The sequence below is a fragment of the Mastacembelus armatus genome, chromosome 2 (assembly GCF_900324485.2).
Source record: "Mastacembelus armatus chromosome 2, fMasArm1.2, whole genome shotgun sequence".
Taxonomy (NCBI): Eukaryota; Metazoa; Chordata; class Actinopteri; order Synbranchiformes; family Mastacembelidae; genus Mastacembelus; species Mastacembelus armatus.
In genome coordinates, this window is record NC_046634.1 from 2,342,229 (window position 1) to 2,355,174 (window position 12,946).

Sequence of the window (12,946 nt, forward strand, 5' to 3'; positions counted from 1 at the left end):
TAAATGGAAAGGAAGAGCGACACACATTTGGAAAAATTAATTTATATTCCTTTATATTTTTTTTTGTTCATTGCAGTCACAACATTACAACGTAATAAAGTGGTAAATATATAAAATCAAACTCAATACTGACACATATACATTTCTGTATCGTGTTCAAAACCAAATGAACTGTACATGTTTTCATTTATTTCTGTTTTACATAATTTAAAATGTCATTTCTATGTAGTCATTTGTATTATTGTAAATCTTCTCTTCACAGATAAATAGACTTTTATTTTTCAGGAGGTATTGTAACAAAAATAACACATTTCCTAACACTGGCCACCTAGAGCCATTGAAAATATCATTCAACTCTTCCTCAGGATGCTTTTACACTAATATTAGACAGAGAATACACAGACAAACCAGAGATAAACTTCTCCCCTCTTTGTTGTGTCCTTCATGGTTGGCCAGAAACATTCAGTGTGGATGCAGAAATCCACCTCAGACCAGGTTTCTATGAGCTGAGTTTGAGCAAAGGTTGGGGACAGCAGCCATCATTTCTGCAGTGAAGTCAGGAGATGTTAGCCAGACAGCCCTGCTCTCAATAATACCTGTGCCTCTACTGCAGTATACCTGTACCTTAGTATACCTGTGCCTCTACTGCAGTATACATGTGCCTTTACCGTAGTATACCTGTATCTCTACTGCAGTATACCTGTACCTTAGTATACCTGTGCTTCTACTGTAGTATACCTGTACCTTAGTATATCTGTGCCTCTACTGCAGTATACGTGTGCCTTTACCGTAGTATACCTGTATCTCTACTGCAGTATACCTGTACCTTAGTATACCTGTGCTTCTACTGTAGTATACCTGTACCTGTACTGCAGTACACCTGTACCTCTTTTACCTTTTTAAGGGCGTGTGCTTTGTTTATTGGCCTGTAGCTGTAGAACAGCCATGGTGTTAAAGAAAAGGCCCGTCTTAAATTAATTAATGAATCTTGAAAAGGTTCTGGACGTGAGAGTGAATGGAATATAATCTATAGGCCCCACAAAATTAAAATAGTAATTGTTTGATAATTCGGAAAATAATTTATGTTTAGTTTGGTTTCTGGTCTATATGCTAGGCAAGTTAGCTTAGCTTAGTAACGTATGCTACGCAGCTAGTGCACGTATTTTTATTTTTTTATTTTTTGGCATAGTTATTCTAGCTCTTCGGTTTTTGCTTTGATGAATTAAAAAGATATAACATATCAGTGTGTTGTAGAGCTGCTAGTAGGCGGGTATATTAAACCTGTGACATAACCGGACCAGCTATTCCCTTTAGCTTCCAGTTTGGGGCTAAAGTTAGCTAGGCTAGGCTAATATTTTTTGAGCGGAGAAAAGTATTCTTCATTCTGGTGAGTACATTTTTAGTTCACATACCTATTTTAGTTCGTTAAAAAAAATTCCCTGTCTTTCTGTGAAGTGAATGAAAAGATAATGTCGCACACGTCTGTAATGCTATGCTAAATTTAGCAGAGTAGCTTAAGTTAGCAAAAAGGCTGCAAGTAGCTTACATGATCTAAAACTAAAAAATTGGCTATCACCGCAAATAAATTCAACTAATGAACACTTATTTTATTTGGGTAATTTATGCACAAACATAAATGTAAGCACTTCTGGGCTGAAAAATCTATTTCTGGATGTTGCTGTGCCATTAAACATAAGCTAACCTCTGCAGGAATATGAATGAAATTAAGGGAACCAGCAAACATCCGTAGTTATATCCTAATTTTCACTTCTATAGATAAGCTGAACCAAAGTTAAATCACAGCTGCCTGGCAGATCATCTCCAAACTGTGCATCCTGCCCATAAATATAATATCACTGTGCTCAAGACAACACGTGGCACAGACTCCTATGAAAAGACAGTTTCCTGTCCAGCCATGTTTTTCTTTTCCTGTCTTACATTCTGGATATTTATAAAGACATTTACTATCAACACGTTTGAAAGAACCATCTAAGCAAACTCATCAAATACACGTCTAACTGAGGAGAATTGCCTGAAAAAGGTATTTACAATCAAAATGCCAACCACAAGAAAATAAAAGCTACTAGTGCACATCAAAATCTTTAGAGCTACTTTTTTTTTTTCCAAGCTGAACACAGTAGAAAAGCATGACTGATAAAATAAAAGATCATGGTACATTTTATAGATACATCCACATAAGGTGTAGTTTGACCCTGCCCTGTGCTTATAAGAGCCAGACCTGAGTCAAACCACTGAGATCCTTTCCACTTATTTATCATGATTGAATTTGAGTATTTGTGCGAAAACAACCCAACCTCCCCGGTTTTAATAAGAAAGGTTTTCAGTTGTAATTGGACTCAGATCTGGTAGAAACTGGTCTAAGATCAGAAACAGCTTAGCATCTGGTCTCAAGTTCTACAAAAACCATTATGAGTAATGATACTTTCACAGCTCTGGACCAAGCAAGTAGAACTTTGGCTGGAGAAAGCATATGAAGCATCACAAACACATACATTAGCTTGCACTCGCTTACACACACACACACACACGCACACACACACACTCACCTCTCACATACCCCTCACATACCCCACACATACCCAGCCTAACCGCAGGCCTCATATGCTTTGCAGACCCTGAAAGTGGAACATTTATGTGTTTATCCAAAGAAAAAAGTTTTTCATTTTCACAATCGGATGCACATTCCTCAGTCAGGAGGTCGCATCCATTGCGGTTATTCCCAAGATAAAGTTACAATACACAGTTTTTTTTTTTCCCACTCCCAACCAATTTAAACCCATTAACAGACAAACTTGATGGAGAAAAATATATATCAAGTGCATCAAAATGATAAATTTATGCAAAAAGTTTCAAAAAATGTAAACAAATGTTACATTACGTTTGCATTGCTGCACAACACTTAATGGTTTCTGCTGTTTTACTTCTCCATGGCAAACAAACAAAAAAGAAAGTACTGATAAAAAAGCATACATGAGAACAGTGATGTGGTATTTTTGTAAAGGTTATCCAAGCCCAGATTCTTTATGTTTTTAACTTTGCATAGCTGTGGATGTGTAGCCATACAATAACACTGACTGGATTTTATTTTCTTACAGGATGGGCCTGGCTAAGGCTCTGGTTTTTTGGGTAAAGGAAGAAACTTTCTTGTGTAGCAGACTCAACGGTAGACTGAGTGTGGATCTGTGAATTTCTGACTATTGGTGATCTGGGTGTAATCTGACTCTAAAACAAATGGAGATGGTACCTGCAGTTTGATTATGAAGCTGTGGTTGAGTCTGAATGCTACTCATGAATTCTTCCGTAATAAGAAATAACTGTGTTTTTGGTTGTGTCAGACCTGATGTGGCTGTGTTAAACCTGATCTCTGATTGGCTGGAGCTCTGGGTGCAGAGGGGCCATGGTTTAGGTCAGAGGTCAGTGCTAGGGAAAAGCTAGTGTAACAGCTGCTCTGGAGCTCAACGTAAATCTCCCTTTAACAAGCACAAACAAAGCTGTGACTCTTCAAGCCTTTAAACCTCTGCAGTAACCGTTTTTTCTTAGCACATGTGCCCTCAAATCTAGAACATTTATGCAAGAAATTCACGAGCACGATCTGTGAAACTAACAGAAAATGCCTGACTGTGTTGTCTAAATGGCACATGTTCGGTTTTTAGGATAACGTGCTAACACAGTATGCTGTTTTCCCTTGATTTCTCGGCCCCGACACACCAAACTCATGCTTAATGTACAGCGCATGTCGAGATCAGAGTGTACCAAAAAGTAGCACCACCCTCCTAATGTTCATCTTTTTGTACATAACTAGGACTTAGATATCGAAGAAAAAAAATCTACCTCCACCTCTGTTGAGTGAGTAAGGCATTGAGCTTTTATGTGTCACTCAGCTTCAGAAACAGGAGGTGTTGCTGTTTTTACATACACTCTCGACATGAGGAGTCAGATTGATTGAATCACACCGTTCAGCCAATCTGACTGGTTTTCTAAACATATTTGGCTAAATTCGTCATTCCACTCTAACCACAACTATACAAAAACCATCAAGCTTTTACTCAATAGCACCATATGAATATTGTTCCCAAATTATAAAGGGGTAAGGGATTATTGGACATTAGTGTGAGTGTGTTTGTGTTCTTGTATGTGTGTTCAAGCAGTGAGGTAGGGATACTTCCCATGTTGTTACACTACTTTTCACGCTCTGCCTGTATGTGTGTACTAAAGCATATCTCCCTGCTGCTGAGGAAAACCCTGTGAATGTGTGTGTGTGTGTGTGTGTCTGTGTGTGTGTGTGTTTGAATGTGTATGTGCACACTAAGCACATCTCCCTGCGTTGGAGACTTGCATAGCTTCTGCAGGACAGGAAGAGCAGTTGTCCGTTTGGACGGAGCCTTTGGCACAGCCTTGGCCGATAACTGAAGGCAGTACTCAAGTTGCACCATAGAATTCAAAGAGACAATCTGCCCTTATTGCACCATAAGTACATGTGTATATATTTGCACCATATGAAGTGGGATTAGCAGCCAATTGACTCTGTAGCTTGAGTGTTTTGCACCATATGAACGCAGATGCTGCTGATTCTGTTTCACACCTATTGAATCTACTTGCCAGTTTGCAGCAAATGATCTGATTTGTCGGTTGTTTTTTTTTTTATTGACTAGCACCACGGGAAAGTAATGTAAGCTCACTCATTGTTCTTACTGTTCAAACCTAAAGGGATGATTCAACATTTTTTGTGTTAGTCTTTTTTCCCTTGCCACTTTGTGATGAAAAAAAAAAAAAAATGGCCGCACCTATTGATTATGTTTATCAATTCATCTGATTCATCTAATTCTGTTTTGATGAATTACTTAATCTTTGACAGTGGGTCCCAACCTGGGCATGGGACCACCACTATGAATACTTTTGAGCACAAAAAATATAATTAAGTTTGAAACAATGAAGTTCCACGCTGGCTGCCACCCAAACAGTAACACTTCCAGATGAATCTTTGTACAATTTGAAACTCATGGCCAAGAAGAAAAAGGACTGAAACCCCCAAAATATGTTAGATTATCCCTTTTACTGCTCATTTAAATTCTTTCTTTCGCCTGCTTGATTCTCATAGCATAACAGCAGCATTAATAAGAAGCATGCGTGTGTTTGTATTCCTCTTTTGTAACTGCGCTATGGCTGTGGGTTTCACCTGCTCTGCCATTGTTTTTACTCACCACCACGTGTTTTTAAGGCGGCCTCGTCACGACATGAGATTTCAGGAGCAACGTTCCTGTCAACTGATGACTGATATCCTAGTTCATTTGTTGTCGCCTGCCAGTGTAACAGCTTGGATTACAGGGGTAAACAAACAAAAAAAATAAATAATGAGCCACACATCACAGCTCAGCTGTGGGCGGCTTTGGAGGAGTTGATATTGGACACGGTACAAGAGAAGACAAGTCATCGGGAAGGTTGTGATGACTGAAGTCCAAAACCGCTTTATATCAGCTTCAGTGGCAGCACCCCGTTAGCGTGGGACCTACATGATTAAGACATCACACAGAAAAACGTAGTAGACGTAGATCAAAAATAATTCGTCTGTTGAAAATTTAGACGATTTGTCATTTTTGTCACTGTCTAGCTGGGTAAACCAACGCAGCCGGGTTTTTTCTTTAAGCATTATCAACTGTTGACAGAATTAGTAAAATGTAACCTCCCACGACTCTTCTAACCAACATGATGGAAATGATGGAGAACTGTCAAACCTACAGATGGCAAACACACTGGAAAAACAGTGTGATAGCCATGTGCTGTGCTATGGCCCTATACCAGCAGTTGTGTTTATACAACTTAGTATACACTAGTAATTATGAAGACGTCATCGGATACTAGTTTGTTTTTGTTGTTGTTGTTTCTTTTATATTGCTGGCCAAACTTGTTTGTGCTATAACTTTCAGTCTGTTTGCATGAGTCCACTGGTCTGGTTTTTAAAGACTTTGGTTAACTATGTACTGTCTAGGAAAGACTCCAGGAAACCACCATGTCTTACCAAGAAATAGTTACACGACAGAACTGCCTGTAAACCCACACTGTCATTTTTACATTTCTGTATGTGTGCAGAGTAAACAAATGAGTCATGTTAATAACAGCATGCTAATTAAATAGCTTAAGAGCCTCTGGTAGGAGGATTTATTTTTTTTTTTTTAAAACAAAGCCCAACTAGTTGTTTCATCCTGCTTTTAGTTTTTATTCTAAACTCAGCTAACAGGCTTCTGGCTCTAGCTCTTTGTTTTGCATACAAACATGACAGTGGTATCATTCCTATCTAACTCCGGTAACAAAATGAATACTTGCCAAATGTTAACCTATTCCTCAAAGAGATTGTAGCTTAATTTTTACGGTGAAATGTCTACTTTGTTTATTAGTTTGTGAGATGCCAGTAACCTCTGTCTCCGTCTTTCCCATCATGCTCTCCTGTTGCGACCCCAAAACCAACATCCAAGTACTTTATCCCTAGTCGACAGTGTAACAGTTGTTATAAACATCCCTTCTGTACATAGAAAATATATACTCTACCTTTTGACAAGACTAATGACGACATGTTCACAAACTTCTTTTCTTAAAAGTACCGTTTTTTTTCTTTCTTTGTCTCATCTGTTTATTCTACTGAAACCCGTGAAAGTGTGAGCGACGCAAAGTAAACAGCATGCGGTGGGCTCCTGTGTGAAACTGCGCTCATTTCTCTATTTTGTTTTTGTTTTTTTTTTCTTCACAGCGGAGTGCAGACATGAAGTGAACAGACCAAATGAAGAGCGGTAAGAGGAGTTAGAAATAGAATGATAAGGAGTGAAAGAGATGGACTCGTGCCGAAGCAGCTTGTTGAGTCATGGCCATAGGACGTGCACATGGTAGGTGCCTGCAAGAAATGTCGGTGTGTGTGTTTGTGTGTACTTTTAAGTGTGTGTGTGTGTGTGTGTGTGTGAGAGAGCATTAGTGTGTGACAAACTGCTTTGTCTGTGTGCTTATATCAAGTGTGACATTGTGTTTGTAAATGTGTTTCTAAATTTTCCCTAAATCTGACCATTCATGTCCACATACATGTTTTTTATGGTGCACATGTGCTTATGTGTACTGATGTGTGTGTGTGTGTGTGTGTGTGTGTGTGTGTGTGTGTGCGTGCGTGCGTGCGTGCGTGCGTGCGTGTGTGTGTGTGTCAGAGCGAGGACTCATACTGCAACAGTTCATACAATAGGGGTCCGTCACGGTAGCGGATGCCCACAGCAGCTGGCGTTATGTACTGCAGGATGTTTATAGTCCTCCGCAGACGCCTGTCTACGTAGTGGGCGTCCCACGCCGGGTAACGTTTCCTGGGCATGTCGATCTTTATAAGTGGGCCTTCAGGCTTGGAGATGGGGGGGGCTGATCTCACCTGGAAGACTGGCAGACATGTCTCGGCCACATCCTCTTCCGTCTGTGATTTGGTCATGTGAGCTGGGGTGGGCGGGGCGGTGGGTGGGGCTGATGGCGGGAGGGGGAGACCCCAAAGCAGCTGGGCACAGCAGGACGAGGCGGGGCTTGGCTGGAGGTGGGCAGTGGCAGGGTGCAGGAATCCGTAGTACAGCAGCATGACAAGGACGCCTCCAGCAAACGTCAGGTAGACACTGCACAGTGCTGGGACAGCATAGGAGTCGGTCAGAACCGGGTCCCTGTAGGCGTACCTGTAGGCAGGTGACCACAGAGGGGGTTAAATTAAACAGACCAGAATCAACTAGAGTGCATAGTTCACAAAATGTTTTGACTTGGCCTGAGCCTCCCTGCAGTAGCTCCTTATCAAGAGACCCTCTTGCTTTAAAGAGTAGTAAGGCACACATTTGACAATGCAAGGATATCTGTAGCACAAAACCCATTCATTCAAACCTCACCTCTTCGATTTTTGCCTCACCAGCATCTGTAGTTCAGTTGAGACATATCTGGGATTAGTGTAGCTTTAGTGTGTAGTTTTAACAGGGTTGCAGGTTTGGCCAGCTGGTCCACTGCTGTAATTGCCTCAGAAGAACTGTGCTCTCACCATAGTTCATTGCACTAACTTTACCCTAATGCTAATGACACATGGACCCACTCACCACAGCCCAGTGAGGAGGGTGTTCTCAGCCAACACCACTGTGTAGTACGCCACCATTCTGTAACGTGTGCGGCCCTCCTTCACGTTAAACCAGCAAAAGATATAGACTATGCCAACCACCATATTGAAGAGCACCTCCTCCCACTTGGACATGCAGAAGTCTGTGCCTCCGTGCACCACCCAAAAGGCCATGGCGCACCAGTGCAGCACCACAAAGATGCCGAAGTAGATGTGGAACAGGGAGGCGAAGAGGGCAAGCGAGAGGACGCGGGACGAGATGGTAAAGAGGCGCCAGAAGAGGTGCAGCAGTGCCCCACGGTAACTCATGCTACGCTGGTCATCACGAGAATCTCGCAGCAGTTTGTGGTAGGAGGCCAGAACCCAGGCAAGAGACAGGAGGGAGGCCAGGGAGGAGATGCCTACAGAAAGAAGCAGAGGAGAAAAAGAGAGCAGAGGTGGATGATTTAGAGGCTTCTGTTTTTCTGAGTCAGTCAATCAGAACAAAGTGGAATCAAGATTTCAAGGTTTGTGAAACCAAAAGTACACAGGCTGAAATTTATGTTGAGTCAGTGTGGGTGTTTTAATCATTTGAGCACATCCTTAAATAAGAAGTAGAGTGTGACACGACAGAAACATTTGGTAATGACACTTAACAGTATGAGTCTGAAATATAAAGGTATTTTTAATGTCCCAGCTGTTGTGTGCATCCACCCCCTGTACTAGTCACATATTTAAAGTAGAAGGTGTCCCATGATAGGCATGGATAACACTAGTGGGTGGCCGCCTTGATGATACATTGCCTGGATGAATAAGGGAAGAGAGGCTGATGGACTCTGGCTAGCACATCCCCCGAATGCTTGTAATTGTGCTATCGTTCTAGCACTACCTGAACAAAAGACACTGTGTGAAAATCCTAAAGCAGCACCATCTGCAGCCACAAATTACTGAGCACGATGTACGCAAATTGCTAATTACTGTTTGTGCAGCTGCTGATTTGTATGTGCTTTGTGGGCTATATGAAAACATGGTGTTCTGTCTGGTACTGTGGTTGGAAGTTGGTACTATTGATGTGAAGCTGTTTTCCTTGGTGTTTCAGACACTCTGAGCAGTACTGTTGAACTGAAGCCAGTCCAGTCGGCGCGACCTGTGTTCCACCTACACTGCAACGTCTCGGCTCGGTTCTCCTGGATCATGATGCAGAGCTGCAGAACCAGCTGAGGAGCAGACTCCAGGAAAGTTTCCAGCAGTCGCAGCATGTTGACGTCTGCATATTCGAACATCATGGCCCAGTACCAGCGCCGCTGGTGCTCCTTCTGCCGACGCGACATGATGCCCAGATACAGCGTCCTAATGTACCTGCATGGGGTCACAGGTACGAGCACTAATTACTATTAATACTACACATTCTTTAGCCTTATGATTTGTATTGTCCATGCCACATTACATGTGCTGCTGCTACTGTGGTGGTTAATTCTCAATGATGAACTGCCCTTAATAAACAGCAATGCTAATTAGAGCACAGGACAATTTGTCATGAAAATACTAGAAATATTTCTATCTTTCATTGTTCTCTGATAACAAACAGCCATGACATGTTTTGAGCCATACATACTGAGTCCATTTGTAGAGGTGGTAAACTACTGTACATGTGGGCGGGATGTAGGCAGTGATTTCTATTAAAATTGCTTCAGGTCACTCACTGAGAGCTTGTGTGTGTGTGTGTGTGTGTTTGGATGCATGTATGTATATGTACATGAGTGCAAACGTATTCTAATGAAATCCTCCTCCTGTCGTTGCATTTGTGTGTGTGCTTATGTTCCTGCATTATGCATTGCTCAACATGTAGGGCTTATTCCAGACATCTTGTCTGAAGCATACAAGCTTAATTCACGTAACATAAATAATGCATCATATATAGAAAAACACCTTAACACACATCCATACCACTCAAACGCATTATTGCTCTTGCTTGTGCACAAACCATTAAAGGCTAAATAAAAGGAGTTTTGTTGAAAATGAAGTGTAAACACCAAAATGCTGTTTGTCCTTGACTCAAGAACAGTGAGGGATCCAGAACTAGCATTAGTTGTTTTGCTTTTTTTTTTTTTAACCTATGAACAGAAAGTTAAGGATGATGGTTTACTTTGCAGCAAGGCAGACTGCTGTAACAGCTATTTAACACCCTGACATAAAAAGATGTGTTTCATACTATATGTACCAAATAGAGTAGATCTCCCACCCCCAACACTCTCACGCTTCCTTTTCCCTCTGTCCTCTTGCTCACTTTCTTGCCCCCTCCCCCCAGTTTTACTCCCATTGTGCATGTGCAACCTTTCTCACCCCTCCTTCCCTCTACAGCCTCTCCATCTCTAAGCGATCTGTCTCAATCAGGTCATACCATTTCCCAGCTACAAACCCCCCTCCCCTCCTCCTTTCTTCCTCCTTCTCCTACTCGTCCACTCCTTCCAGGTGGGAGAGTCCATTGTTCAGGCTGAGGGGATGATTATTTGCTGGGGTGGATGGAGATGGAGGAGTGATGTGTGTGTATGTGGGTGTTGGGGGCGGGTAGATTTAACTCTACAACCATGGAGAGACCAAAGGAGAGGAGCTGAGTAGCACAGTCCTATCACAGCAAGATGTAAACACACACACACACACACACACACACACACACACACACACACACACACACACACACACACACATCACTTCTCTCCTCTCCTCTCCCTGCTGCCCACCCAGAGGCCAGTGGACACCATTAAGGAGTCTTCTCAGACAGAATGATGAGGAGGGAGAGTGAAAACTGCCCTTGTATAGAGTATAGAGCGCTGGGAAGCTGTAGACAACCTAGCACACTCCTGCTACTACTACTACCACTACATGTACACTGTGAAAGCTACACACACATGCACAAGCAAGCACACACACAATATATTAAGTGAGGAGGACTAATGAACCTACAGTTGCAAATGAAAAATGTGTGTGTGTAAGAGTGAAAAAGTGTGTTTTTCCTGTTTTTTCCCACCAAAGCTTTTAGCACTACAATTAGCAGCTACCCTCGTCCAACTGTGTTGTACGTGTGTAAATGTGTATGCGTGCGTAACAGAGAAAGAGAGTGACATAGCGAGAAGGAAACGTGTTGCCAGAAGCGCAGATGCTTTTCCTCTTTGTACTCTCCATGCATGCTGACACTCACGGGGAGAGCCATGACACCGTTTTTTCCACTGGTCACGCAGGCTGACCTGCCTGTGCACACACATGCACGCTCACACACGTAAATAAATGCACACGCACACACACACACACACACACACACACAATGACCCCTGGCTCCTCCGTTCTCCATCAGAGACACTGTCCATGGTGCTGGTGTATGTATCCAGCACCATGGACAGTGTCTCAGGCCCTAAACACACTGTCACTCATTCTTTAGTTAATATCTGCTTTTCATAAGGTGACCCAGAAATGAAAAGAAACTCTAAGAAGTTAGTGTTTGTCTGTGAAACTAGGATCGCTCTCTGACTGTCTGACTTAATATCTGTCTGTCATTCTCAGATAATAAGTGAAGCTCTGGGGAGGTCACAGAGAGCATTACCATGTCCTCCTCTTGCTCTTGCACTCCCTCCTGTCAGTCTGAGGCAGGTTTTCTTTTCTTCTAGCTACACTGAGTAGACACACCACTCACCCATTAGCAACATTAAGTGTGTGTTAGAAGAGAAAGTGTGTGTGTGACACAGAGAAATGAAGAGAGGGAGTGTTGTGATAGGTCAGGATCAAGTGTTTTGTTGTTTTTTTTCTGTTGGTCTCCCTACCTCCACACTTGTCCCAGCTGGAGGACGTGTATGATGGCTTGCCACAGCCAGATGGTGGCCAGCTGCAGGCGGTCTCTGCCGGGATACAGGCACCCCAAAGCCACCGTGCCCCGCTTGGTCAGCCCCTCCACCTCCCCGAGCCCCCCGCCGGTGTAGTCCTGCACGAACCAGCGAAAACTTAGAATCTGGACCAGAACCGATGGCACCAGCACAAAGAAGAGAGTGAGGCCGAACCAGAGGTAGTCTTGCCTCCGGTAGTAGTCCACCGCCAGGCACAAGTCCGTGCCAACGTCCCAGAAGAAGACGAGGAGGGCAAGGATGATCCAGAGGCAGTCCAGCCACAGCTGCTCCCGGGGCGGGCAGTGAGTTTCTCGGACGCCGACCCCTCCGGCAGGCTGGCCCCCGCCGAGCAGAGCGCCGAGGCAGGCTGAGCGGCAGCCCCAGTAGCAAGCGGAGGTACGGCAGCACTGGCAGATGTGGATCGCGGCGGAGTCCAGCGGCTCCTCGGCGTCAACATCGTACAGCTGGGCGAAGCCGCCGCCGCCGCAGCCGACCCCGGCTTTGCCGCCGTCCGACTGCGCGGCCATGTTCCCCTTCCCGCTCTTGCCCTCCTGCGAAACGCACGACAACCGCACCGTTGTGCTTTCTCGCGGGGCGCGGATACCACGTCACTTCCCAGATACCTGCTGTCCCCTTCCCTCCCGCGCCGCGGCGACTGCTGTGTCTCTTTCCCGCCCGGGGCGCGAGGAGCCATCAGAGCCGGCGGCCGCGCGACGGCGGCTCTCCTTCTTCTTCCACTGGTCGAGACACCGCCACCGGGCGCTCGCGAGCAGCAGCAGCAGCGGAATCCTTTCCCGTTCTAGTCCAGCAGCCCTGCATCATCCCTTCCTGTGCGCGCGGTCATCTAGGGCGACGGGAGGCTATGACGTAATGCATCTCCCGCTGTTCTTAAGACGTGTGAGTGAGCGTGTGTGTGTGTGTGGGTGTGTGTGTGTATGTGTGTGTGGGTGGGTGGGTGGGTGGG

At 44.0% G+C, this 12,946-nt stretch overlaps 1 protein-coding gene across 1 annotated transcript; it reads right to left on the reverse strand.

The window, feature by feature from the left end:
- Window positions 1–7,201: 7,201 nt before the first annotated feature.
- xkr6a (XK, Kell blood group complex subunit-related family, member 6a) lies at window positions 7,202–12,736 on the reverse strand. Its single transcript, XM_026301838.1, has 4 exons — window positions 11,923–12,736; window positions 9,270–9,466; window positions 8,112–8,529; window positions 7,202–7,706 (listed from the first exon to the last, which is right to left on the reverse strand). Exons 1-4 carry the CDS (start codon window positions 12,507–12,509, stop codon window positions 7,202–7,204), a joined length of 1,707 nt encoding a protein of 568 aa, XP_026157623.1. The 5' UTR covers window positions 12,510–12,736.
- Between the last annotated feature and the right edge of the window lie 210 nt (window positions 12,737–12,946).

What these genes read in the sequence shown, in the direction of transcription:
- xkr6a (XM_026301838.1), bottom strand. Translation starts at nt 12,509, where the DNA reads ATGGCCGCGCAGTCGGACGGCGGCAAAGCCGGGGTCGGCTGCGGCGGC. An exon ending in CAGCTGGGACAAGTGTGGAG is followed by an intron (nt 9,467 to 11,922) that starts GTAGGGAGACCA and finishes GACCCCATGCAG; the next exon opens with GTACATTAGGACGCTGTATC. An exon ending in ACCCTCCTCACTGGGCTGTG is followed by an intron (nt 7,707 to 8,111) that starts GTGAGTGGGTCC and finishes ACCTGCCTACAG; the next exon opens with GTACGCCTACAGGGACCCGG.